Below are 26,418 nucleotides of genomic sequence, written 5' to 3'. Positions count from 1 at the left end.
ATGTGTAGTTAAATTTTTTTGAGAGGTGCGCATCCGCGACGGCCACGGCGTAGGGCTATGTGTCAATGTGTAGGCTGCGCCGTAGCATACGCGTGCGCTTGACGCAGAATTATACATCAGCCTTTAGCAGTTACTGACCGATCAGCTTTATGCTTTGTATGGAATATACTCATTTCGTAAGACTAATTACCTCAGACAAACACAGAACACCCAAACACTGCAGTGCTTTTGCATACAAGGTTGCAGGTATCCAGTTTTCTCCATGTATTCTGTTGTGTAAAAAAAAAAAGACGGCACAACTGAATTTTAAGTTTTAGGTGAACTCTTTAAGTCTTTCGAATATGTCAAGCTGTTGTGATCAACCCATTGTATTGCTTTTCAGTGACACTAAATTAAGTTACTGAAAGAGCTGCAGTTTATTTAGTATTTTTATAGGTATATTTTTATGTTTTCAAAGTAGCTTCATGTAGAAAGTAATCAGATTACCAACTGCTTTATTTTAAAGTAATTAGTAATGTAATCAGATTACAATTTTCCAGTAAGAGTCAGTAACTTGCAATCTGACGGTATGATAACCTTGGATAAAAATATCACGGTTTCACAGTATTACAATTACTGCTCTAAAATCTATTCTTTTTAAATGTCTGGGTAAAAAAACAAAAACTTTTTTTCCCTTTTCACCTCAGTATATTTTATTTTGATATACATTTTAAATATTTTGGAGCCGTAAACATGTCAGGCTAAATTAATTATTGACTTTTGCTGTCTTCATTTGTTTGAAATGAAGACAGATTTGCTTCATTTGATTTTTTTTTTTTACAATTTAAAACAACATCTTTACTGCTGGAGATACTGTTGTCCTAAAAAACAAAAAAAACAAACAAACAAAAAAAAAACTCAATAAAAAAATCTTTTACCTACCTTACGAACTTTATTGCAGAAAATTTTGACGGTTTTAAATCTTGACTTTTACAAACCGTGGTATACCTTAAAAACGGTTATCGTCCCATGCGTAAATCTATTACTTTTAAAAATAACTTACCTAACAATAGACATAAGATTATTTTGCTTACTCTGTTGACATGATATTTTGCTTGTTTTGAGGAAAAACAGATGTAATTTTGACATATTATTTCTTAAAACGAGACAATATGTTTTGCTTGTCTAATAAATGCGTCTTGATTTAAGAATTTGTGTGTATCTGGAGTATAAACGAGACAAAAAAAATCGTAAGTAGAAAAAGCATTTTTTGCAGTGATGTAGTAATCTTAAAACATTTTTAAAAAATTTGATTGTTCTTTTAGGTGAGGAGCTACATCCGTGAGCACAGTCCACGGCAGCGTCCAAACATGACACGGGATAACTGGAAGAGAAGCATGGCGAGCAATGGCAGCACCAGTGGTGTGAGTGCCCACAGCAGCAGTAATGCCAGCATGGTCAGCAGTACCAGCAGTAGCACTGCTTCCACAGGCTCCAATTCCTCCACAAATATTAGCCGTGCACACAGCGATGGAAACCTGGCCACTGCCGCAGAGCGAATACGAGACTCAAAGGTACTTTAGGCTATTTTTCTTTTATGACATCAAGAAAAATAACACGAGACTACAGAGGCAGCATGACTTCTATTGAGCTGTCTTAACATTAGGGATGTAAATTTCCACAAAATCCTGTAATCGATCATCATTTAAACGAACAAGCAATTAAACGTCAATCATCACTCCATTATAAACACAATAGATAGGGTTTTAAATTATTTGATATTTACAGCTAACAAACCACCCACTCCTTTTTTTAGACTAGTGCTTATAAACAATCCATTTATAAAATACATAATTTATGAATCAAAGAATATAGCCTACTTAAGAATAAGCTGTGTCCTATCCCCGTGTTAAGTGTGACGTCACGTGAAGTGGCTTCCGGGTCCAAGCGCTTTATTCAACTGAATGGGGAGACTCATGAAATGGTAATAATAAACGTTTACAAAGCGATTTAATGCTTTCGAAAGTCACGATCGCAATATATATGTCCATGCCTAATATCCGATGGCCAGAAAGTGATAAATTTTTTTATAAATTGTTACATTTTTGGTATTTGTTATGCAGCAAGCCCAGAGATTGTTGTGTACACTATGATTTTATATAAAGTTAACTTTAATGTGTGATAGGAATAAAACGTGATCATAAACGAATGATTTCTCCACTCAACTGAATGGCGGCTTGGACCCGGAAACAGTATTACACGCGTTACAAACACGTCACCACTTAACAAGCGGATGCAATGCATAACGATCCTTGCATAATGATCACAGTGAACTAAGCTAAGCATTGATTTTATATATAAACTACAAATATAGCAAGTGATTTCAGGATACAAAATAGATGCAAACCATCCCAAATAAAGACAATTTTTTACAATATTAAAAATTACTTTTTATTCACAAAAGCATATTGTTACGACCCAAAACTGGCTTGAATAACAACATCAAGGTTTGATCCGAACATTTGAACACAGATGCTTGAATTAAGAAATTGACGTCCCGTCGATACTCTTTAATTTCCATAAATCAAATGTTTCCACAAAAGAGACAACAAAACCTTAACAAAAATCATGTAGACAGGTAGGGCAGCTCAGAAAAACAGGTCCATGACTATAACTGTTTTAATTGGACAGATCTTACCTACAACTCCCGTTAAAGGAATAAAAACAGGTGACTCTTCCGGGCCACTCCTCACTAAACTAAATAAATACCAAAACGTGACTATGAAAAATAATCCACTACCTGCTACAAAAAACAAACAAAGTATCAAAATAAACAAACTAGATCACATTTAGAAAACTAAAGAATCAAAGAGTTAACAGGAACAAAACACTGTGGCATGTACATGGATCCTGGCATGCGGAGCACCACCAGCCAGACTGCCATTGCCGTCAGCCTTATATACTGGGAATCCCCAGTGACGTCATGGTAGTCATCCAATCCTGGACGAGCCATGTGGAAAAACTCCACCTACAACTTAATAATCGCAACAAGCACACAACCGCAACAAACGTTATATATAATATATATAACATATATCAACATATTCATGGCGGTCTTTACATTCATCCAAATAAAACAATTCTATCAAGTGATCTATAGTTTTTTTGTATATTTTGTCAACTGTTCATTTTTGCTTTCATAATACCCCATCTAAACATAACCTAACCATTTAACTGATATCTTTATTTGAAGTAGACTTTTTTGGAACCCAAATTGATACACCACAAAATCCTCTGAGTAAAATTAGCATCTCTCACTGATCTTACTAAGTGTTAAAATAACTCTCAAACAGATTGCTGAGTGAACAGAGAACATTGAACTACTGCTGTTAATGGAAAAAAACACAAAACTACGACCAAATTCAGTCAACCGTAGGCCCTGCTGTCCACACACGGGTATTGCAGCTTTTTTCTGCACACAAACACAGTATCAGGTCACTGAAAGCCAAATTTTTAAAAACTCTTGTCAGGGTGAAGATTTTCAAAAGTGGTAGGATCAAAAAACACTTTCATTGTCGTATAATATGTATTTATATTTTCCTAATCCAAACGACTCATTTATTTGTTCCCAAACCCTTTCTTAGTGTGATACTAAGTGGATCGTGAGCTCACAAATGCATTTAAATCCGTAAACAAAGTGGCACGCATCATGTTTTCAACATGGCTTTAGACTCAATATGAAAATAAAAAGTTGACCTGATACAGTACAAGTAGTCTCAAGTAGCAAAATGCGATTAAATACACAATTTGAAAGCTAGAGAAAACAAAGAGGCAACCATTTTAATCGCACTTAGTTACACTTGTGAACTGGAGGAAGAAACTGATCCATGAACTGTGTACTGTAATGTTCCTGTCAAGCTCTGGCCCATACATTAATAGTCTTTTCTGGTTCTTCCTTTAAAAAAAACGGCCGACGAATGCCCTGTTGAAAGTGTGTAGATTGCTGAAGCACTCATCAGAAAAATGGCAGGAACACAGCACAAGGCTGGGGCTATGATGCTGAGGTGTTTTTGCAAAAATAAACTTCAACCACTGATTCTTCACAACCTCATCTTTGGGAAGAGAAAATGACTGATAATAAGATCTGCGCGGGACTAAATTTTGAATCCCGCTCCCGCCCGCACCCGCCCGTCCCCACTTATATTAAGCATTTGTTGTCCTGCTGCCCGACCCGCCCCGTTTTCTACTCGCCGCGCCCGATCCCGCTAGATCCCGCTGGAAAGAGCGGGGGGAGAACAAAACCGAAAACCACCCAGCTATACAGAATCCAGACAGCCTATAACAAGCTGTCTGTATAAATGCACACACACACGCATAGCACCAAGCACACACACACAGACAAAGCTCTCTCTCTCTCTCATTCACGCGCACTAACACACACACACACACACACATAAGCACCAAGCACACACACAGGCAAAGCTCTCTCTCACGCGCGCACTAACACATACACACACACACATCTCTCATTCGCGAGTGCGCACACACACATACACACAGCAACAAACAAGCTAAACACAGCATCGCACCATTTCATTTACACACATACATATGCGTGCCGCTCGGGAGTCGGGCGCGATATTGCTAGACAGCCCGCTCCTGTCCCAAATTAAACCCGTTACCGATTGCTCCCGCGCTTTATTCGGAAATTTATTCCCGCGCGCAGAAATCTGGTCGGGTCCCGCGGGACAGCTGCGGGAATGCAGACCTCTACCTCACACTTCAGAGCACAGCGTCTTCGCGACATGATTCAACCTGGATTTGCTACAGTGTCTTTTTCTTTCTACAGTGTTTGTGGGCGGGGCAGGGGAATTCCATTTTCTCTTAAAAATTAGTAATAGCCAAAGATTGACTATTGATGCCCATTCGAACTGTGCATCCTGACATTAATTGATTTCTATTCTCTAAAATATAAGAACTTAATCATATGATCATCCTATTTTTTTACAGAAACGCTCCAAGCAAAGGAAAATGCAGCAGAAGGCTTTACGCAAGCGACAGCTGAAGGAGCAGAGACAGGCTCGCAAGGAGAGATTGAGCGGCCTCTTCATGAACGAGGAGGTGCTTTCACTCAAAGTCACAGAGGAGGAAGACCATTGTGATGATGTTGATGTGTTGATGTGACGAGAGTGAATTATTCAGTGTTCCTTTTAAGCCTCTTCCATGCAGCATTATTTACTCTGTCTGTTCTAAACTCCGTGTTTCGCTTGTCTGAAGCAACATCATGCCTGAAAACACCCAAACATTAAATACACATAAAATCAGTTATGAGGAAAACATTGTTTAGGGTTGCACCAGCTGTTTGTAACTGCTGTGGATTTAATTTGGATATCCACACTAGAGGCTTTGTAACTGCAAGCTAGTTTGTAAAAAACAAATTGTTTGGCCAATTTGTTCTTAAGGCTGTACTCACACTATGTACAGTTGCCTTGAACAGGGCCAAAGCATGATTGTCCCCCCTTTCGTCTCCCCCAACGGCCCGCACTCACATTACATTCGGTCCTGGGCACGATTACGTCATCGATGCTGCGCTGTTCAGTAAGCGCTCTCGCTCAGCACAGTGGAGATTTCTGTAGTTATATCGTTTGGGATGCGGTGACACACAGTCAAATTTTTTGCCGAACAGATCCGCCACTTTTGGCGCTCGTAAAGTTCTCTGTCGCGCGCAGCTGTCGTGCAGTGAGGGGTTTGCGTCTTTAATAATCTATGACATTACAGTACATTAAACAGTAAGAAAGATTAATAAATCCATATCAAACAGTCCCTTAAAAGTCACGTCTTGTTTTCAGTTTTGGTCTTTGGCATGTTTTGCACTCACACACAAGCGCACCGCGCCAAAGCCCATGTGAACCGTGCTCAGGCCCACCTCTTCCAACCAGGCCAGGGCCGACCAGGTGAACCTTGCCTGAGCCCGATTCAACACACTCACACTTCTCAAACGATCCGGGAAACGGGCCTGGGCACGGTTCGGATAGCATAGTGTGAGTAAGCCCTAAAAGTAATGCATAGTCATAATGTGACATTTACCATACAATAGTATCCCTCAAAAGTTGATTCCAACTTATCTGGTATCTATTGCTAAAAATGTTTCCATTAAAATTTGACAGTACTTAATCAGGATTTATTTACACAGTAGTTATTATAGGCCTATGTACTGTAAACAACATACAAAAACTGGATTTAAAATGAAAAAGCTCTGTTTAAATGCTGACAAATAAGTAAAAAAAAACATAAGAAATGGCATTAATGGTTAAGATTTAAAGTTTTATTTGACTGATGCACACAGAGGTGCGCTCTTAAAGACTGGTTTATGTTGAAGTGCTTCATACAAAGCTAATTAACTCACATAATGTTCTTCCGCAATAGTATAAATGTCGACAGTTGGCATCAAACATGGTTAAAGGAATGAAGTCTTTCAGGTCAAACAGATTTGAGGCAATTCATTTAAACTTTTGTTCCACTTTTGTGAATAGAGTTACTGTCTATACAACTTTATTCATGCAATTCAAAAATAAGTCTTTTTACATCAAACAAAGCTGTAACTTAATCCACAGCTGGTGCACCCGCCTTCAGAGATGTAAAACTTTGTGTTTTAAAAAGGGGACCAAAATGCTAGCGGTTACAGTAATACTAGTGCCAGATAAGTTTCCCAAATCTAGTTATTATTATTTTACTATCTTAATTTGCATACATTTGTTCTAAACTTATACTGAATCCCAATTGCTGTTTTTATAGGACATCCTAAAAGAAAAAGTACTTCATTTTGAGTGTGTAACAGAAGAGTGTGCAGGCTAAAACATACTACTTCTTCATTAACGTATGGTAATGTTGTTATCTATGTGGCTTGTCAATCATCTCGTCACATCATCCACATTTCTTTCATCTTAAATTTGCTAGCACATTGAAGAAGCAGCAGCAGGTTAATCTGCCATCCGTGAGTCTGTCATGCTGAGAAATCTCCATAGGTTTTTGCGTAATCGTGCAAACAGAAGTTAATGGCCAAAACCTTTTGTCTTTAGTAAAGTTCACGTTGTTGGTGAAACACCCTACCTGACAAAAGTCTTGTCGCTTATCCAAGTTTTAAGAACAACAAATAATACCTTGACTTCTAGTTGATCATTTGGTATCAGAAGGGGCTTATATGAAAGGCAAAGGCCTTTAGATTACGCATCATACCAAAATAATATATGATCCGACAAATCTGATCAAATATGTTAAGACAAAAGTCTTGTCCCTTAACAGAAATAATGTACATAATGTGTAGATTATAAAGTCTTGGTGCAGTGAAAAAAGAATCAATATTGTGTATGAGTACCATGAGCTTGGAGGACTGCATTCATACATCTCTGCAATGACTCAAATAACTTGTAGTTAAAGTCTCTGGATTGGCAAAGAAAGCTTTCTCGCAGGACTCCCAGACTTTATCAAGATTCTTTGGATTTATCTTCAATGCCTCCTCCTTCATCTTACCCCAGACATGCTCAATAATGTTCATGTCTGGTGATTGGGCTGGCCACTCCTGCAGCACCTTGTTTTTGTTGAGGAGGTGCAGCTTCCTGCTGAAGAATTTGCCCTTTCCTGTGGTTTGTAATGTAATGGGCAGCACAAATGTATTGATACATCAGGCTGCTGATGTTGACATCCACTCTGCAGATCTCTCGCACACCCCCATACTAAATGTAACCCTAAATCACGATTTTTACTTCTCCAAACTTGACTGATTTCTGTGAAAATCTTGGGTCCATGCGGGTTTCTATAGGTCTTCTGCAGAATTTGTGATGATTGGGATGCAGTTCAACAGATGATTTATCGGAAACATCTAGCTTCTGACACTTTTCTAAATTATCAACTAGAAGTCAATGTATTATTTGTTGCTCTTACAACCAGGGGGTTGGAGTCAGTTTTTTATTCTTTTTCTTTTTTTTTAAAGAAAGTAATTCTTTTCATCATTGCGGCATTTATAAAAGTGTTAATGTTAAATATGTATCAAAATTTTAAATAACTGCTTATTGTTTGTTGTTTCAAATGAAATTATTACTCCAGTCATTATTGCTTTTATTACTATTACCATTAATAACAATAAAACAGGGTGATTCAAAAAGAATAACACAACTTTGAAAATTGAGAACTCTGCAAAAAAGAAAAGGAGAGCTAAGCTCTTTCTGTTGTTGATTTAAGGACGCTCTGAAGTTTCATTTAATTGCTCATTTGGTTGCAAGAAACGCTGTTGTCATGTTTTTTTTTCCAATTAAATACAGATTGTCAAAGTTGTGGTATTCTTTTTACATCACCCTGTATAATGATAATAATATTATAGTGATTTCTGAAGGATCATGTGACTCTGAAGACTGGAGTAACGAAGCTGAAAATTCATCTTTAAAATCAGAGGAATAAATGATTCAATTAAATTATAAACTTCTTTTGAACAGTAATTTTATAGTGCAATAACATTTCACAATTTTACTATTTGTACTGTATTTTTGATTAAATAAATGCAGCTTTGATGAGCAGGAGAAGCTTATTTTAAAACCTTTGAAAATCCTACTGACCCCAAACTTTTGACTGATGGTGCAATAAGGGCGTACTCACACTATGTACAGTTGCCTTGAAGCAGGCACAAGCATGCTTGTCCCACCTCCCGTCTCCCCTGACAGCCCACACTCGCATTACATTCGGGCCTGGGCATGCTTGCGTCATCGATGATGCGCTGTTCAGTTAGCGGTTTCGCTCAGCACAGTGGAAATTTCTTTAGTTTTATTGTTTAGTCATTTGGGATGCAGTGACGCAGTCAAATATTTTGCCGAACAGATCAGCAACTTTTAACGCTTATAAACAATCTGCAGGAATTAGGAGGTTTGCTGAAGGTGCAGCTGTCGTGCAGTGAGAGGTTTGGATCTTTAAAGGGGAAATGAAGCACTCAGTCAAGTTTACCTTATTTTGCACATTGGATTCCACTTTAATGAAAAGATATTAAACAAACTCGATTAATGCAACCATTTAGAAGAAAACCGCGTGTTTTACCATAGATTTTAGACCTAGAGTGCTGCCATCTTGAAATGTCGCTGTGTCTGACGTCACAGGGTTGGTTCTGTTAGCCTAGCAGACCCGATACAATGAAAGTAAAGAGACTGAAAAAGAAACTGTAAAGCCTAATTTAACCCAATGCTTGAAGTTGTGAACGTGGAGTTTCTGCAAATACAAGCATAGATATTATGCTTAAAAGTATATGCTTAAATGCTTAAAAGTATAAATATTTATTTTTCTTTTTTTCTCCTTTTAATTATCAATCATTTGATGCGCTTAGCTCCACTTGCTGTATTACGCTACCTGACTGCTTGTCTGTGGTTGTAATGGACTGAACACAGACATTGGACAACCTAAATTAAACTAATGCGTCAAGTTGTGGACGAGCATCACAGAGCTGCTGCAAATACAACAAAGGCAGGCATTTAAGTGTCTTCAGTTGACTATTTTTCTTTTGTTAATGCCTTTCATTTGATGCCGCTGTGGTCCACTTTCTCGCGCTGCTCTAGCTCTGCCTGATGAGAGCATTTACATTCAGACTAATGCAACGATTAAAATCATACATGATTACACACTTTACTAAGTTACGTCTGTGTGTGGGTTATGTCAAGACATATTCCCTTATCAAGTCGATCAACTCGATCTCTCAACATGGATGAAGGATAAAACCTGCCATAAGAAATACCGTGCCGTTTTAGTTTGGTTTGAACACGAGCGGAAGTGAGGGGGTGTAGCAGTGAAAAGTGAAAGTTCCCGCCCCCATGACGTCAGCACTGGACCTGGAATCACTACTGACAAAATGGGGGCGAGTACTTTCACTTTTCACTACTACAGCCACTCACCTCTGCTCGTGTTCAACCCAAACTAAAATTAGCGCAGTGTTTCTCATGGCAGGTTTTATCCTTCATACATGTTGACAGATTGAGTTTATCAACTGTGTTCAAAAAGTGATTTTTGCATAATAGGTCCCCTTTAATGATCTTATTTTAGCTAGAGGTATATACTGTAAAGACGAGTAAATGTGGAGAGCATGTACATAAAAAAATATATTAAGAATAACAAAAACAAAACAAAATTTTTTGCCCAGGAGATTAAACATTATTACACCTTTTTTTGTACATTTGTTATATATTTGTGTTTTACCATAAGAAATGTATTTGCAAATGTATTTCATCATCCTTTCTCATCATTTGTTCATGAGATGTATATAATTTATTGTGAAATTATTGCTTGTAAATGTGCATACATGTTGAACTCAGGCATAGAGGGAACACTGACGTCATATCATATATTTTATATCTACTCTAAATTCATTTTAAAAACGTCGTAAAGTTATGTTTCAGAACCATTTGACAATTACATTTGATTTAAAACACTAATAGTTATTTAAAGATATTTCCTGAAAATATTAGAGTATCTTCTCTTTAAATGAAGCTGGAGAAAAGTAATATTTTCCTCATTTTTATTGTGATGGTTTATATAATCGGTGTTTTAGATCGGAGGTGACGGTGATGCTTTTTTTAGTTTAAAAATACACACTTTTTGGTTGTTACATTTTGCAATTAATGTAAGAATTTGCTTGCAAAACTTTTTCTTAAACCTGACATGTTATTTAAGCTTTATCTATTGAAGCTTCCTTTTATTGCAATGCGCAGAAAAAAAAATCACAATTTAAGTTATCCTAAAAGCTTTTTTTCTTTGATCTCTAAATGTGCAGATATTCAGACATTTTTTTATTTTGCAAAAATGTTTAGTAGCAGTAAATAACATTTTGTCAAGGAGACCATTTCATTGTTAGGAACACTATTTGTAAGACTACTACATAGATTGATCCAGACATATAAATGTATAAAGTGAACTCTGACTTGACATTTAAGTATGACTTAAATGCTTTGCTGAAATGTCTGAATATTCCTTATTTCATTGAATAAAATGTAGTGACAAACATATGATGTGGTTGAAGCTTGATCGTTGTTCGATTTCATCGAGTTCGGTATTTTACGACAAAATAAAACCTCCCTTAATGACACCTCTCCATCGTAGGGTAACATGCCGGATCCATTAATCCGATCTGTTCTGGGACCTCGCAATACACAAATTAAGCACTGGGATACACAGACCCGATTATCATTTACATTTACATTTAGTCATTTAGCAGACGCTTTAATCCAAAGCGACTTACAAATGAGGACAAACTTACAAATGAGGACAAGTATCAAAAAGTTCCCATAAACTGTCCTGCCTTTCAGCTGATGGCAATTACTTACAACGCCTAAACTCATGTCATAACTATATGAAGTTGCATCACATTAAAAGGGCTCACCATGACTTGTTTGGTTACGCATAAGTGAAGCGCATTCCATCGTGAGAGTCTTTTCAGCCTCCTGGCCTTTTCCAGTATTTTCAAATGCTACGATTTTAAACTTTGGGTCAAGCAGTACAACGCCAACGCTTTGAAAGACCGACCACATCTTGACTGCAGACCTTCTTGCAAGTGTGAGTCTGTGCAAAGCAGGAACAAAGCATATTAATTATATTACTGACAAAGATATGACACTTATGGCGAGTGACAGTATGGCTGTTGTGGCTTACCTAATTAGACAACTCATTCCTGCTGTGGAAGGCCTGTTTTCTCAGTTAGCTTGAGCTGCAACATCCAGTACAGTGGTATTAGCTTAGGGACTCTCTGTTCCTCTGATGGCTCTGTTGTTGCAAGGTTAAAGTTGGAGTAATGTTATGGTTTCTTGAACTGTGTCGTACTCTGAACTCGACAATAGAGCAGTATCAGAATTTAAACTACAAAATTTTTAATGCAAGCGTTGCAACATGTCAAAGGTGCTGTTCCATCTGGTTTCCACCTCTGGAGATGGTCTACCTATCAAGACCTGCATTTCTGCAAGTTTGGTCTTTGCTTTGCAGCTTGATCTAAACGGCCCCACAATCTTTTTGGCTTGCTGGAGAATTTCACTGACTAGTGGGGTTTGATCTAGGGCAGGGGTGTCTTGGTACTGGAGGGCTGGTGTCCTGAAGAGTTTCGCTCCAAACCTAATCAAACACATCTGAACCAGCTTATCAAGCTCTTTCTAGACATACTAGAAACTACCTAGCAGGTGTGTTGAAGCAAACTGGAGCTAAACTCTGCAGGACACCGGTGCTCCAGGATCGAGTTTGGACACCCCTGATCTAGGGCATAGGTCTCAAACTCGATTACTGGAAAGCTGCAACTGCACAATTTTGCTCCAAACCTAATCAAACACAGCTGATCCAACTAATAAAAGTGATCAAGACTACTAGAGACTATTAAGCAGGTGAGTTGGATGTGGTTGGGGCTAAACTGTGCAGAGTTGTGGCCCAGGAATTGAGTTTAAGACCACTGATCTAGGGCCTTTTTTACAATCAAATTAAGATTGTGTGCAAAACATGTGTCAAATAGGTTAGGTAGTCAGGCACCTAACATGGTGGATGCATTATCAGTTACCATACACTGAACTTTGGAGGTAATACCCCACATGAACAGTTCAGTTTTAGCCTCCATGAGATGCTGTGCAGTGTGTGTACAACACTTACCATCTTTGCTTCTGGTGTAATATATTAACAAGTTACACCAAGGTATAATAGAAGATCACATATCTGCTGTTATGCTAAAATAATGTGCCTTCTGGGGTCCCTCGAAGTCTTCTCTTTGGTGCTGTTGTATCTTTCAGTGACCATTCACAGAGGCCCTGAAACCCATAAACCCATAGAGATACAGAACCTTCACCACCATGTCTACAAGAGCCTTATCCAGTTCCCTTTGTTTGTCTTTTAAAAAAAGAGGAATACAACCTACTTTCAGTAAAATATATTTAAATGATTTAGCCTAAAATACTTCACAAACACAATATATATAGCTGTATATCAACACTACTGGGAGGCGTGCGTTGGCTCGAGGCCTCAGGCTGAGTGCCTTAGGCTCCCCTCCAGTGCCGATATACAGCCATATCGCACAGTTACGAGTGTGATATTGTGTTGATGCAACAGTTCAATGACATAATTGTGTGTATAAAAAAGAAAATCAAACATGGAGATTCTCAAAAACTTTTTTGTACGAGGAAATACTTTCCCCGTAAAAGCCAGAGCAAAGCAAACACTACCAGTTTCTGTGGTTTAAATACAGCACTACAATATACAAAAGAGAGAGATGGACTCGCAATGTGACTTACCTGATTTATAATGAATTGTTCAGCTGTAGTTTGAAATTTACGCTGAGAAAATGCTGTTTTTCTCCATTAAGCACTTATTATACGGTCTCTGTCACCATCTTGTGTCGGATTGTCAACTGTCACTTTCTTTTGTCTGCTCAGAAAGGCTGATGGTGGCCGATGCACTGAATTCTATGCTCCGAAATTAAAAAATGTTGTAAAATAGGCTCTATCCTTATAAATAAACTACATAGTTGCATTTTAAACAACTACACTCTCGACTAAAAGCCTTAAAATTACATTATGTTGTTCCATACACTAGATATCGCATAGGGACCTTGAGCATGCGTCAATAGCGCTGCCATATTTGTACAGTGCTCCCATGACAAGTGTCATTCAACCGCACTAGTCAAGACAGTGTTACTATGTGAAGATGCTGGACTTTAGCGCTGTCTACAGGTGTAGTAATGAGCAAACAAAGAAACAAAGCACAAAAGCAGAACATTTCATAGGTAAGATTTATTTTTTTACGCTTTTGTATGTTGTGAACTTTTGTGCTAAACAGGTAAAGTTTTTGATGATAATACAGTCACTTACAGCAATCATCAGAGGACAAAGTATCACCAATTCACACTAAAACACTCGCCTTATGTTAGTTTTGTTAAATAAAATCAGCAAACAATGCAAAAGAAATATGACAACGAGATGCTGTGGTGCCAGAAACTTGTATTATTGTCGGCTAAGTGAAGGAGTCGTTCATAACGGTGATTCATTTACAAACGAATCACTCCCTCCATCATTATGAGAAGTGAAAGCAGGAGAGGAGGTGTGTTTCAGGACATGATTAGATCAAATTTAACAGGGAGGGTGGATAGTACATTTCCATACACACAAACACAAGCTTTTTGTCAGGAATGCCTGTGCAATCACTTTTCCATTAATGTAGAAAAGTGATGTAAAATTATAAGTTTTGTAATTAAAAAAAAAAATTGCATACCTGACCTCTGGGAAACCGATCATATATATATATATATATATATATATATATATATATATATATATATATATATATATATATATATATATATATATATATATATATATATATATATACATACATATATACATATACATACATATATATATATATACATATACATACATACATACGGGAAACCGATCATATATATATATATATATATATATATATATATATATATATATATGTAATTATCTGGCCCTGGATGGCCACAGTCCTCCACTGCAGCTTGGTCCTGCATTCATTTCTAAGGAGCTATCCTGTACTAAAATGGCGGCTTTATTGATGCATTCCTTCTAATAGAAAACAACAGGGTAGGCGACATCTAATGTATATATCTATGATGTTGTTCAACAGCAGCAATATTGTCAAACTGTAGTCTGTAGAGTGTCCTCTGCTTGTTGCTGTATGTAGGTGGAGTAATTCACAAGGAACGAGTGCTGTTAGGCGTGCCCAACAGAGCCTGGTTGCTTTCGAGGTTTGTTTCCCTTTCGTCAATTGGTGTAGTGTTTTTCCTCGCCACTGTCACCACTGGCTTGCTCAGATCGTGGAGCTGTGCATCGATGGATTTGCTCTTCAGTGTTTGAACTTTCAGCAGTGAAATTTAAACTAAACTGAACTTCAACTCTGAAAACTGGACTTTACTAGAACTATGTTAAACTTATTTGACAGAATCTACATTGTAAAAAGCGCTATAGAAATAAACATGAATTGAATTTAATTGTTATTTGCAAAATACTGCACGGTTATCAGCCAATCAGATTCAAGAACAAGACAGAACTGTTGTATAAGTAAATATAAAGTGTGTGTGGGTATATATATATATATTCATAAATTTTCTTTTCGGCTTAGTCCCTTTATTAATCTGAGTTCACCACAGCGGAATGAACCACCAACTTATCCAGCAAGTTTTTACACAGCGAATGCCCTTCCAGCCGCAACCCATCTCTGGAAAACATCCACACACACACACTCATACACTACGGACAATTTAGCCTATCCAATTCCCCTGTACCGCATGTCTTTGGACTGTGGGGGAAACCGGAGCACCCGGAGGAAACCCACGCGAACCTAGGGAGAACATGCAAACTCCACACAGAAACGGCAACTTACCCAGCCGAGGCTCGAACCAGCAACCTTCTTGCTGTAAAGCGACAGCACTACCTCCTGCTCCACTGCGTCGCCTATATAAATAATTAATTCTAAAGTTACTCAACACTTTTTGTGTTTACAATTAGTCATACCTAGATGACCCAGCGGTGTGAATAGCAGGTCTAAAGAAGACATAATTGAACACTTAATGTCAAAACTTACTTTTAGAATTTGAAGTAAAGCATGCTGGGAACTAGAAACCACCTTGCCAAAATGATACTCGCACAAATCCATTTATCTTTACCAGGTTTTTCTAATGTACAAATGCATATTAAAATACTACAGATATGTATTTCGATTGGAAAGAGCAAAACAACTGCGAGTCGACACTGAAAAAAGTGTTGCATGCAGAACTGTTGCAACTGTTGTTTGGATTTACTCAATTTTTTTTAAGTTAAGTGGTTGTAAACAATTTATTTGTGTTGAATTGAAACAAACCAATTAAGTGTAATAATGTTCAACTTAATTTGTTTGTTTAAATTCAGCCCAAATAAATTGTTTACAACCACTTAACGTAAAACAAATTGAGTAAATCCAAGGAATCGTCTTTGAATAACACTTTTTTTTTTTTTTTAGTGAGCTACACTGGAGCCACACTCTTTTCTTTTTTTTTGGCTCGCTTTAATAGGCAAAATGATTTCTGACATTTATCTTATTTTTTTCCCGTTCATTTAATGGCTGTAAGTTTATATCCAACCACATGAGGGCAGCAGAGAATCATTTACTTCGGTCATTGCAACAAAACAATAATAATAAATTAATATTAATAATAGGCTAGTACTCGTTGTTAATACTAGCCCCAATACATATAATATATGTAATAATAATAACATTCATACTCATAAGACAGCACCAATAAACGACTGATTTAATGAATGATTGAAATTTGCAAACATTGTATGCCAATATAAATAAGTAATATTTATTTAATTGTGTACATAAAATAGGACACAAAGCAGTCAAGGAAAAAAAATAACAATAAGTCTTTGGAGATCACAGATTTATTTTTTTTTAACATTGAGATTCCAAAAATATTTTGTAAAATGCAGTACACCGAGAATCTGTCATTTTAAACTTTGAGAAACTCAAATGTGTTTTATAATTATATGCCAGTTTTCATTTTGATGGATGCAGCACAAGACCGAGATGCTCCTTTTACATGAAACATGAAACCCATTATAGTTCCTCATTTCCAGTTCAGCTTTTTTGGACAGTATTGCATTTGTTAAAATTAAAATTGGCTGATATTTACAAAAGTGAAAACACTGGATGTCTTTTCATTGTACTTTTGTCAATAACAGTTAAAGAGAATTACCAAATCACAGATTCTTGATATTACTGCATAATATCCTGGAACTTTTTCCGAATTGGAATTGTAGTAGATTGCTATATTTAAGAGTGAGGGAATTAATTAATTGGATAAACAAATTAAAAAATAACAATTAAATAAATAAGCAAGTTCTGGGGTATTTTGTGCACTTTGTTAATTATTCATTCAATCAATTTCCTTTGGCTTAGTCACTTTATTTATCAGGGTTTGCCACAGCGGAATGAACCACCAACTTATCCAACGTATGTTTTACGCAGCAGATGCCCTTCCAGCTACAATACAATACTGGGAAAATGTTGTTTAATTAAAAAAAAAAAAACTTTATATATATATATATATATATATATATATATATATATATATATATATATATATATATATATATATATATATATATATATAAATGAGCATTAAATATTACCTTACATGTTTTAAAGCCTAACCACTGAACACAACTTTGTGTGCAAATAAAATGCAGTTATATTCATCGAGTAAATAGTTTATTGAAATGGCAAAATGACATTCACCTAATCATTTATTTATTTAGTTCATTTGTTGGTGCTATTTTAAAAGCATTCAGTTAAAATTTGCCTAATTAGATACACTTATTTTTAGATGATATTGTTTGAATGTGCGATACAGTCATCATGGGCGTAGTATTTTTCTTATTCAATAGCATTTACCCAAAAGACTGCCATTATATACAGTCATTTTATCCAGTTTGATGTTAGATATATAGTTATGGACAGCAAATAACAATGCTGACATTGTAACCAGCTGACTGTTGTTTTCATTTATGAAAAATGAGAAATGTCATGAAATAAATAAGAAATCAAGTCATCGCACCCGCTTGTGATCTAAAAAATCTGGTTTTGTTAAAACTATGCCAACCATTTGTTAGCAGAAAATTATATACTGTATGTGTTCTAATGATGAACCATGAATGATCAACCTAAACTAATCATTTAAAAAATGACCCTCGATTATTTATTTGAGATTATTAGTGATATGAATGATTATTAGTGATTAGTAATTAGGACAATAGTGATTAGTAATAAATGCTTTTAATAAAATAGTTTTTTTAAACAATAGACACTTTTGTTTCATTAGGAAAGACATAATTTTTACAGAAGGATCTACATTTTTTATGCTTTACGTAAACTGTAAATGCAAAATAAAGTTATGTGCATAATATTTAATATGTCAAAGCCTTCAGATTTGAACTTTTGACATGTTCACACAGCATGTCAGTTTGAGTGCCCCTGCTAGTTTAAGATGTGCATCTTCGTGCTTCTTTGTTTTAAAAAGCAGACTTAACAATTACCCATTTTGGGTTTTAATTAGGAGATGACAGGCACATGAAGCTTTGTCCCAAACTGCATCTAATAATCAAGCTGTTAAAATGTCTTTCCCATGGCCAAAACTATTTTGCAGATGAGACTGGTAAAATAAAATTGTCAAAATTGAGTGACAATGAAAAAAACAAGAACAATTTTAAAGTAACATGACAATCATTTGCTAGTATGTTCAGTTATAGCTCATTCCATACATTCATGTTGCCTTACATTTTAAAGCTGAATCAAAAAAACTTTATGAGACCTTTGAACTTATATTATATTAAACTGACTTAAAACAGGTCATGTAACTTAAAAAAAGTTATAACATGATAAACTTGGATTAATATGTTACAATGAACTAAAAACATACACTGTCATGACTAACTGATACAGTGTAGTGGTACACAAGCTTCCTACTAGTGGTATGCAGAGGATTGACTAAAAAAAAAATGTAAGCCACTTTTAAACCTTTGATCCATACAATCACACTGGTGTGATTACAGCCTTGTCATAAATTAAAATATTTGTTTTCAAATATACACATACATAGTTTGTAAATTAGGTTTATGGTTTGTAAAATACATGCTGATGTCAGTGGCTATAATAATCACTTTACACATAATCAGATGTGTTTTCTTCATATCACATACACAATGTTTAGGTTACTAGCATGATTATTCTTCTCCTAGTTAAACAGCCAATTTAATGTAATAGAGGAGAAGTTTTAAATACAGCAACTCCGATCACTCCACTAACATGGAGACACCTATCATCCATCATAGATCAAACAATATGACTATTATCAAGCTGTTTATATGGAGAAGGTCATGTTCTCTGTTACGACTGGGTGGAGTGACAGAGGACAACAGGAGGTAAGATCCAATATGCAGTTTATTCAATGTCAGGCAAGCAGTGGTCAAATCAGGTGCAAACGGGTATGTATAGACAGTCCAGAATCGTAGCCAATATAAACAGGCAAAAGGTCGAAAGGCAGGCGGCTAAACAGGATAACAAAAACAGGATAACAAAGGTACAAGGCTAGGATCGAGACACGGAGTAACAAGACAGAGAAATGCTATGTAATGTTACTAGAAAGCAAACAAGACTCGGCAAGCTGGAAGCATGAGAGAGTGGCTTATGAATGGAGTGATATCAGTCTGTGAACAAGGTCCAGCTGGTGATTGCAATCAGGATAGATGAATGAGCAGGCGTGCGTGTTTGGGAGCAGTGCATGTATGAAAATGTAGTCCTGGGAAATGCGGAAATGTAGTCATGAGAGTTCGTGTGAGAACCAGCGATCCTTTGGAAAGCGATCGCTGGTTGTGTGACATTCTCACACATATTTGAAAATCGGACTTTCAGATATTTTACAATATTATTGAAATGTTTGTCAATACTTGCAGAAACGGGGAAAAACAAACAACTAAAACAACAAAAAAAGCAGTTTAACCTGTTTAAAAAATAAAGGTCATGTTCTTACACATATTTCATACATATTTCATAATCGGACTATTGGATATTTCACAATATTATTAGGATGTTTGTCTATACTTAAAAAAAGGGAAAAAGGTAACAACATATATGCAGGAATCATCAGGACTGCAGTGTTAAATGATATACTTGACAGGCTCATTCTGAAAATGTAGCCCTGTATACATTTCTGGAGAGCGCAAAGTACAACCCAGGAGGTATGTTTTTTAGCAGTTTTAGTTTTCGAGAATCCACCAGAGGCTGCTGTTTACGTTTTTCAGATCTCAAAATTCTCTTGTGAGTGCCATTTGTGCCTGCTGTTAAATCCACCAAATGGCCGAGTGACCGACTGTCCTACCCTCCTCCTTTCCCAAACCTAGGGTTGTGACGATATTGGAATTCGATACCAATCAGTACAAAAATTTTAAAAACGTTCATTTCCTGTAAACATTTGAGCGCTGTGGAGCCTGTTCTTAAACAGCGTTGATTTGCTATTGCGTTTACGTGCTCAAGAGAAATGACTGTGATTAACCATGAAGGTCATCGGTTCACAGAACTCACTGCTGTTTACTCAGTGTAACCAAAGATACAGGGACACTGGAGCGTTTTAAAGCCGCGATTCATCAGAGGATCGCTTGTATTTCAGCTTAAAGACTAACCAGCTAATCGGCGTGACTTTGAAACGCTTCAATGTCCCTGTAGTTTAAAAAAGCTTCAGCGTTCCTGTGGTTACACTCAGTAAACAGCGGAGAGTTTGGTGAACCGATGACCTTCAAGGCCATACTTTCTGTCGACCACGTGAACGCAATTGCAAATCAGCGCTGTTTAAGAATGATCAACATCGCTCAAATGTTTGCGGGAAATGGAATTTCAGTACCGATTGGTATTGGATTTCAGTATCGTAACAACCTTACCTAAACCCAACCATTAGTGTTTTTAAAAGCACAGATTTACCTGCCCACCCACTTCCCTAAACCCAACAGACAGTGTTTCCAAAAGCAATCCAGAAAAAGAAAAGCACTCGCAGTTGCCTGATTTTGATCACATTTGCAGATCTTACCAAATAACCAAGTTATTTACTTGCTTATTTCATTTTATTTGTTTTTGTTTTAATGGCGAGGCAGTGGCGCAGTAGGTAGTGCTGTCGCCTCACAGCAAGAAGGTCGCTGGATCGAACCTCGGCTCAGTTGGCGTTTCTGTGTGGAGTTTGCATGTTCTCCCTGCCTTTGCGTGGGTTTCCTCCGGGTGCTCCGGTTTTCCCCACAGTCCAAAGACATGCGGTACAGGTGAATTGGGTAAGCTAAATTGTCCGTAGTGTATGAGTGTGTCTGAATGTGTGTGTGGATGTTTCCCAGGGATGGGTTGCGGCTGGAAGGACATCCGCTGCATAAAAACTTGCTGGATAAGATGGCGGTTCATTCCACTATGGCGTCCCCTGATTAATAAAGGGACTAAGCCGACAAGAAAATGAATGAATGAATGTTTTTGTTTTACATGCTTTCTGGAACCGTTCTTCGCCAAACTCAAACCACGTCGTTGCGTTCAACTCCTCTCTGCGTCTAAAGTCCACCGAAGTATGCGCCAAGCTACTGGACAAACTGGGAAATGTAAATGGAGGCAAGCAATCAGCTGGTAAGCATGAAAAGGAAAGGCATCATACTGCTCCATAGTGTTCGTTTTAAAGAGGAAATGCAGCCATGCATACTTCTGGCTCCATAATTCTATATCTTTAGAAATGTATATAGCGAATGAGCCTATGTTGGCATTACACCATTTCACTTGCCAATGTTGAATATCAAAAGCTTAAGGTATGACTAAAAGAAGGTTAAACCACATGAGTCCCCACATCCTCATCTTTTATCCTGTGTGTGAACATCCCTCTTGTCAGTTACCAGCTAGAACACCGTCCATACTGTCCAGCTGAAGAGATTCTTCCTGATGACCCTGGGATGCCTCAGCCATCACCTACCATCCACTGCAGCATTCCACCTGTTGCCACAGGCAGTCTCAGCGGCATACTCTATCTCAGACTACTCTTACGAATGCACACTGAGTCATCAACCTTTAATGTGGTACTTTAACTGCCATCAAGAGCCACCATGGCTATCTCTGCCACAGCAGCCTACCACGTCAACATTGCTGCTACTGTATCTACTGTCCCATAGGAGGTACAAATAAACAACTGTGACTTCTATAAAACCACATGCCTGTCTATCTAGCGTACGGTTTACCAGTCATCCAATTATCTTTACCCTTGAATTTCAGAATTCTGAATGTAGAATAGGACAGTTGTTTAAATCACCAATTTTTCTAGCCTACAATGGCAGTGTTCATGAGTAGTAATGAGAGTGCCTTGATAAATTTGGCACTAGACATTTTGACATTACTGTCATGTCCATTTAAAACTATTCAGTGCTCAATAGCTACTTAAAACCTATATACAGTTGAAGTCTGAATTATTTGCCCTCCTGTTAAATTTGCCATGATGGCAGTACATAATATTAGACTAGATATTTTCAAGATACTAGTATTCAGCTTTCAGTGCAATTTAAGGCCTTAACAGTGGTTTGTTCGGTAGACAGCAAGGAAAAATATTGCTTCGGGGGCTGATAATATTAACCTGAATTTTTTTTTTTTTTTAACCCATTCGCACCCTGTGCCCATTACAATGGACATCACATGTCTGTTTTTTTGTGGTTCCTGACCATTTCATTTAATAAAAAAACTGCAGTCCATGAGAGTGGACGATTGTCATCCAATCAAATGGCCACATTACAATGTTTTTATTTAGATTTATTGATATGTTTGCCAATATTTTATAGATGGTACACTCTCAGAAATAAAGGTACAGGAGCTGTCACTGGGGCAGTAACCTTTTAAAAGATACATATTTGTACCCAAGGAGTCCACAGTGGTACCTTAAAGGTGCACATTAGTGCCCGAATGTATCTAAAAAGTACCTTTTGAGGTACCATTATGGACCCTTTAGGTACAAATGTGTATCTTTTGAAAAGGTACTGCCCCATTGACAGCTCCTGTACCTTTATTTTTGAGAGTGTATGTAAAACAGCACTTACTAATTAAAGTTTAAAATGTTTTGTAACACTGCAAGCTTTACATCAGGATTTTTAGATCTGTTACTGAAATTAAATCTCCAGTAATGCTGATTGAACTTTATATATATATATATATATATATATATATATATATATATATATATATATATATATATATATATATATATATATATATATATATATATATATAAAGATAAGATAAGATTGTCCATTTTTAAAGTATTAGTTATGTCCATCCACTTAAAATGGTCCCAAAATGACAACAACAACAACAACAACAACAAAAAGTAGGGTGGTGCAAGATTTCATTCTTTGGGAACCGAATGAATTGTTAAAAAACAAACATTGTTAAAAATAAAAGGAAGATGAATTCATAGCAGAAAGAAACCCCCACAAATCAAGTGACAAATTAAAGGAATTCAAGTGACCAGAAAGTGAAGAAAAGTTATTGTGAAGGGAGAGGGAAGGTTATGCTATTTGATTTGAAATTAATGAGTGGAAAAAAAAAAAGAATAATAACAAAGCGCACAGCTACATAGTTATAATAACAATCTTCTCTTTGCATTGTATTTAATGATGATGATGAAAACAATAATAATAGTAATAATAATAATTCTTTACATTTATATAGCGCTTTATAGAGCTTTACACACATTTTCAGGAGGAGTTTCCTCATCCACCGTCTTGTTCCAGCCTGATCTCACGAGGAAACGCAAGTATTTTATGTTTTGTCAGTTTAGTGGCTAATTCCTTCGACTTCAGTAAAAAGGAGGTGTGGCACCCAACCCCACCCCTAACCCCAACCGTCATTGGGTGATGAGCAAATCGTACTAAATTGTACGAATTAGATCGTACAAATTCATATGAATTAGCCACTAAATAAATTTTTTTATTGCCGTGAGATTGCGTTGATTGTTTATAACAGGAACTACCTGTGACTGAATAATTAGTAGGTTAGTGTATGTTCCAATCAGCCGTTTTCATTTCTGTCAGCTTTGCCTTTAATTAAGGAATTAATAAACTATTACAGCTTAGAACAATATAAATTTCTGTGTGTGTTTGTGGCAATGAGCCATATAAATTGTGGGATAATGTACATCCAGGTGGTTGCTTTTGCATAATAAAGCCCTTTAGTCTGTGAAGTTGGCGCCGCTTTGTGACTGAAAAATATGCAGGTTAGTGTACTTTACACTCTCAGAAATAAAAGTACGCGAGCTGTCACTGGGGTGGTACATAAGTACATTTGTACTTAAAGGGTCCATATTGGTACCTCAAAAGTACATATTAGTACCTAAAAAATTTTAAGAGGAACACTTTTGTACTTTATAGATGCTAATGTGTACCCTTGAGGTATTTACATGGACCCTTAAGGTACAAATTTGTGCCTTTTGAAAAAGGAGGAGTGTTGCATTTAGCCATTTTTGTTACTGTCGGCTTTGTCTTTAAATAAATAATTAATAAACTATTACTGTTCAAAACAATGTTTTGTCTTTTATTTTTTATGTTTTGTGGCAAGTATGTATAAAACTGGGGAAAATAAATCCAGGCAGTTTCTCCTTCGTCGCTCAACCTAACGGACTGTATTCTGCAACAGCCACCTAGATGTTCATTAATTCATTTTCTTTTGGGCTTAGTCCCTTAATTCATCAGGGATCGCCACAGCGGAATGAACCGTCAACTTATCCAGCATATGTTTTACACAGCGGATGCCCTTCCAACAGCAACCCATCACTGGGAAACCACCTGGATGTACTTTATCTTGAATAAATAAATTCAGTACTGAACCACAAAATATAATTTTCATTGTACTATAAAGCATAGTTATGGGAAGCTTCAAAACTCAAAACTTTCTTGTTAATCTAAAAACAGCTTTTATCAAACTGCTAAAACAACTCATTTTCTACTTCAGGGTACTCATTACGTAATTGAGATGAATACAACACCGCTTGCCTGCCTGCCTGACCTGACCACTGGTGCAAATGGAGAGAGGATCCGACAACATCCACTTAGAACAAGAGATACAGTATTTAAATGCCAGTTACACTTTTAAAAAGTGATGACTGCCTGAATGTTTATAGACAATGTACCGGTGACCTTGATTAACTAGTTCAAGTGTATTTTTTATAAAAGTTGGAGCTGTACAATGGCCCTCCAAATGCAGGACTGGAGACTCCTGAGGTAGGGCATGATTCTGTCATAACTGGACAGAAGGCCGAGACCCATGGGAACAGAGCAAAATTGTTTTGAAAGGTTCTCTATGAATGACAAAGTGCATTAAAAAAAGCAAATTTGTTTTTCTTTTTTTAAAGTGCTTGCTTTGCAATATATGTAAATATTTATATGCACAGTTTAGCCAATCCTAAACTCTAAAAAGTGCTAAACTCAGTCTGCTATTAATTATATTGTTTTATATCAAAGTAGGGCAACCACAACCAGTTTGTCCAGCTAGCTTGTCATGTATGTCGGTTGACCACAATGACCGGGTTCGAGTCTTGGGGAAGTGTGGTTACAGAAATCATGTAAGACAAAAACAGAATCCAAAACATTAAATGAATGCGTGAATAACAGGGTAAGAATGTGGTAAAAATCAGACGTGGGTGTTTCTTTTTCTGGATGGTATTTGTAAACCATCAGTTAGGTTTAGGGAAGTAAACGGGTGGGCGGGTCAATCTGTAAAATTAGTTGGGTTTAGGCAAGGAGGAGGGTGGGTCAGTCGCCTACTCAATCATTCAGTCATTCAGTCGGTCGACAGCGGCCTCTGGTGGGTTTATACGAGAACAACGCGGGCGTGAACGCCACTCGCAAGAGACATTTGAGATGTGTAAAAGTGCACACAGCAGCCTCTTGCGGATTCTCGTGTCCTCCCAGGACGTATTTCACGGTCTCCAGAAATGTCCATGGAACTACGTTTTCAGAGTGAGCCTAGGTTGGAATGAATATATCAAGGCACAGACTTCTATTCAACCAATTTGCTTGTCACTAAAGTTTATCCTAAAATTAACCTTACTCACCATTTACTTACTTGCAAGTGGTCCCAAAACTTCATGAGTTTTTTTCTGCTAAACACAAATGCAGATATTTGAAGAATGCTGGAATTTGGTAACCATTGACTTCCATCAACACAGGCTCATTCTTGTCACATACCCAAAAAATTTCCTAGGAGCTACGTTTTTTTTTGCAGGTTTTGTTTTCGCAAATCCGACAGAGGCTGCTGTGTACACTTTTTAAGATCTCAAATTTCTCTTCTTGCGTAAATCCACCAGAGGCCACTGTCAATTGATTGACTGACCCAGCCTCCTCCTTCCCTAAACCCAACCAATAGTGTTTTCAAAAGCACCGATCAATCCATGCACCAACTTCCCTCATTTAAACTGACAGTGCTTTCAAAAGCAATCCAGAAAAGCCCTCGTAGCCCCCTGATTTTTACCACATTTGCAGACTTTACGACATTCTCATCCTGATATTTACTTATTTATTTATTTATTTTTTGTTTTTTGCCTTACCTGCTTAAAGAAACCATTCTTCAATGGACTTGAAGCTCCTCTCTGCATCTCAAGTCCGCCAACGCACGAGACAAGCCATTGGACAAACTGGTAATAGTGGAAAAGCCGTCCACATGGAGGTAAGCAGTCAGCTAGTAAATGAGAAAAAGAATGGCGTCATGCCACTCAGTAGCGTTCATTTTAAAGATGAAATGCAGCCTTATACGTAAATATAAGTGTTTACTAATTTAGCTCTAATAGCACAGGATGATAAATGATTAAAAAAC

The 26,418-nt window shown here is 37.0% G+C and overlaps 2 protein-coding genes and 2 long non-coding RNA genes across 10 annotated transcripts in view; 2 read left to right on the top strand and 2 right to left on the bottom strand.

The window, feature by feature from the left end:
* fam199x (family with sequence similarity 199, X-linked) overlaps positions 1 to 11,012 on the top strand; it is a 31,067-nt gene extending 20,055 nt beyond the window's left edge. The window contains exons 6-9 of one of the 7 annotated variants that reach the window (XR_015506766.1): positions 1,305 to 1,553; positions 4,990 to 7,699; positions 8,772 to 9,793; positions 9,874 to 11,012. Coding sequence is in view for 1 of the 7 variants with exons in the window: in NM_001003766.2 (NP_001003766.1) it covers positions 1,305 to 1,553; positions 4,990 to 5,163 (423 nt within the window). In the remaining 6 variants the exon portion in view is untranslated. 7 annotated transcript variants of the gene reach the window in all.
* LOC147840770 (uncharacterized) overlaps positions 1 to 26,418 on the bottom strand; it is an 821,899-nt gene that overhangs the window by 77,145 nt on the left and 718,336 nt on the right. The window lies entirely within an intron of this gene.
* commd5 (COMM domain containing 5) overlaps positions 1 to 26,418 on the top strand; it is a 432,514-nt gene that overhangs the window by 52,836 nt on the left and 353,260 nt on the right. The gene's annotated exons all lie outside the window — the stretch shown is intronic.
* LOC147840774 (uncharacterized) lies at positions 10,603 to 13,440 on the bottom strand. Its single transcript, XR_015507243.1, has 2 exons — positions 11,656 to 13,440; positions 10,603 to 11,565 (listed from the first exon to the last, which is right to left on the bottom strand). It is a non-coding gene; the product is annotated as an uncharacterized LOC147840774 (long non-coding RNA).

Source organism: Danio rerio, chromosome 14 (genome assembly GCF_052040795.2).
Source record: "Danio rerio strain M-AB ecotype USA chromosome 14, GRCz13ab, whole genome shotgun sequence".
NCBI lineage: Eukaryota > Metazoa > Chordata > Actinopteri > Cypriniformes > Danionidae > Danio > Danio rerio.
Note: the sequence above shows the minus strand (reverse complement) of the source record. Positions and strands in the feature narration are given on the sequence as shown.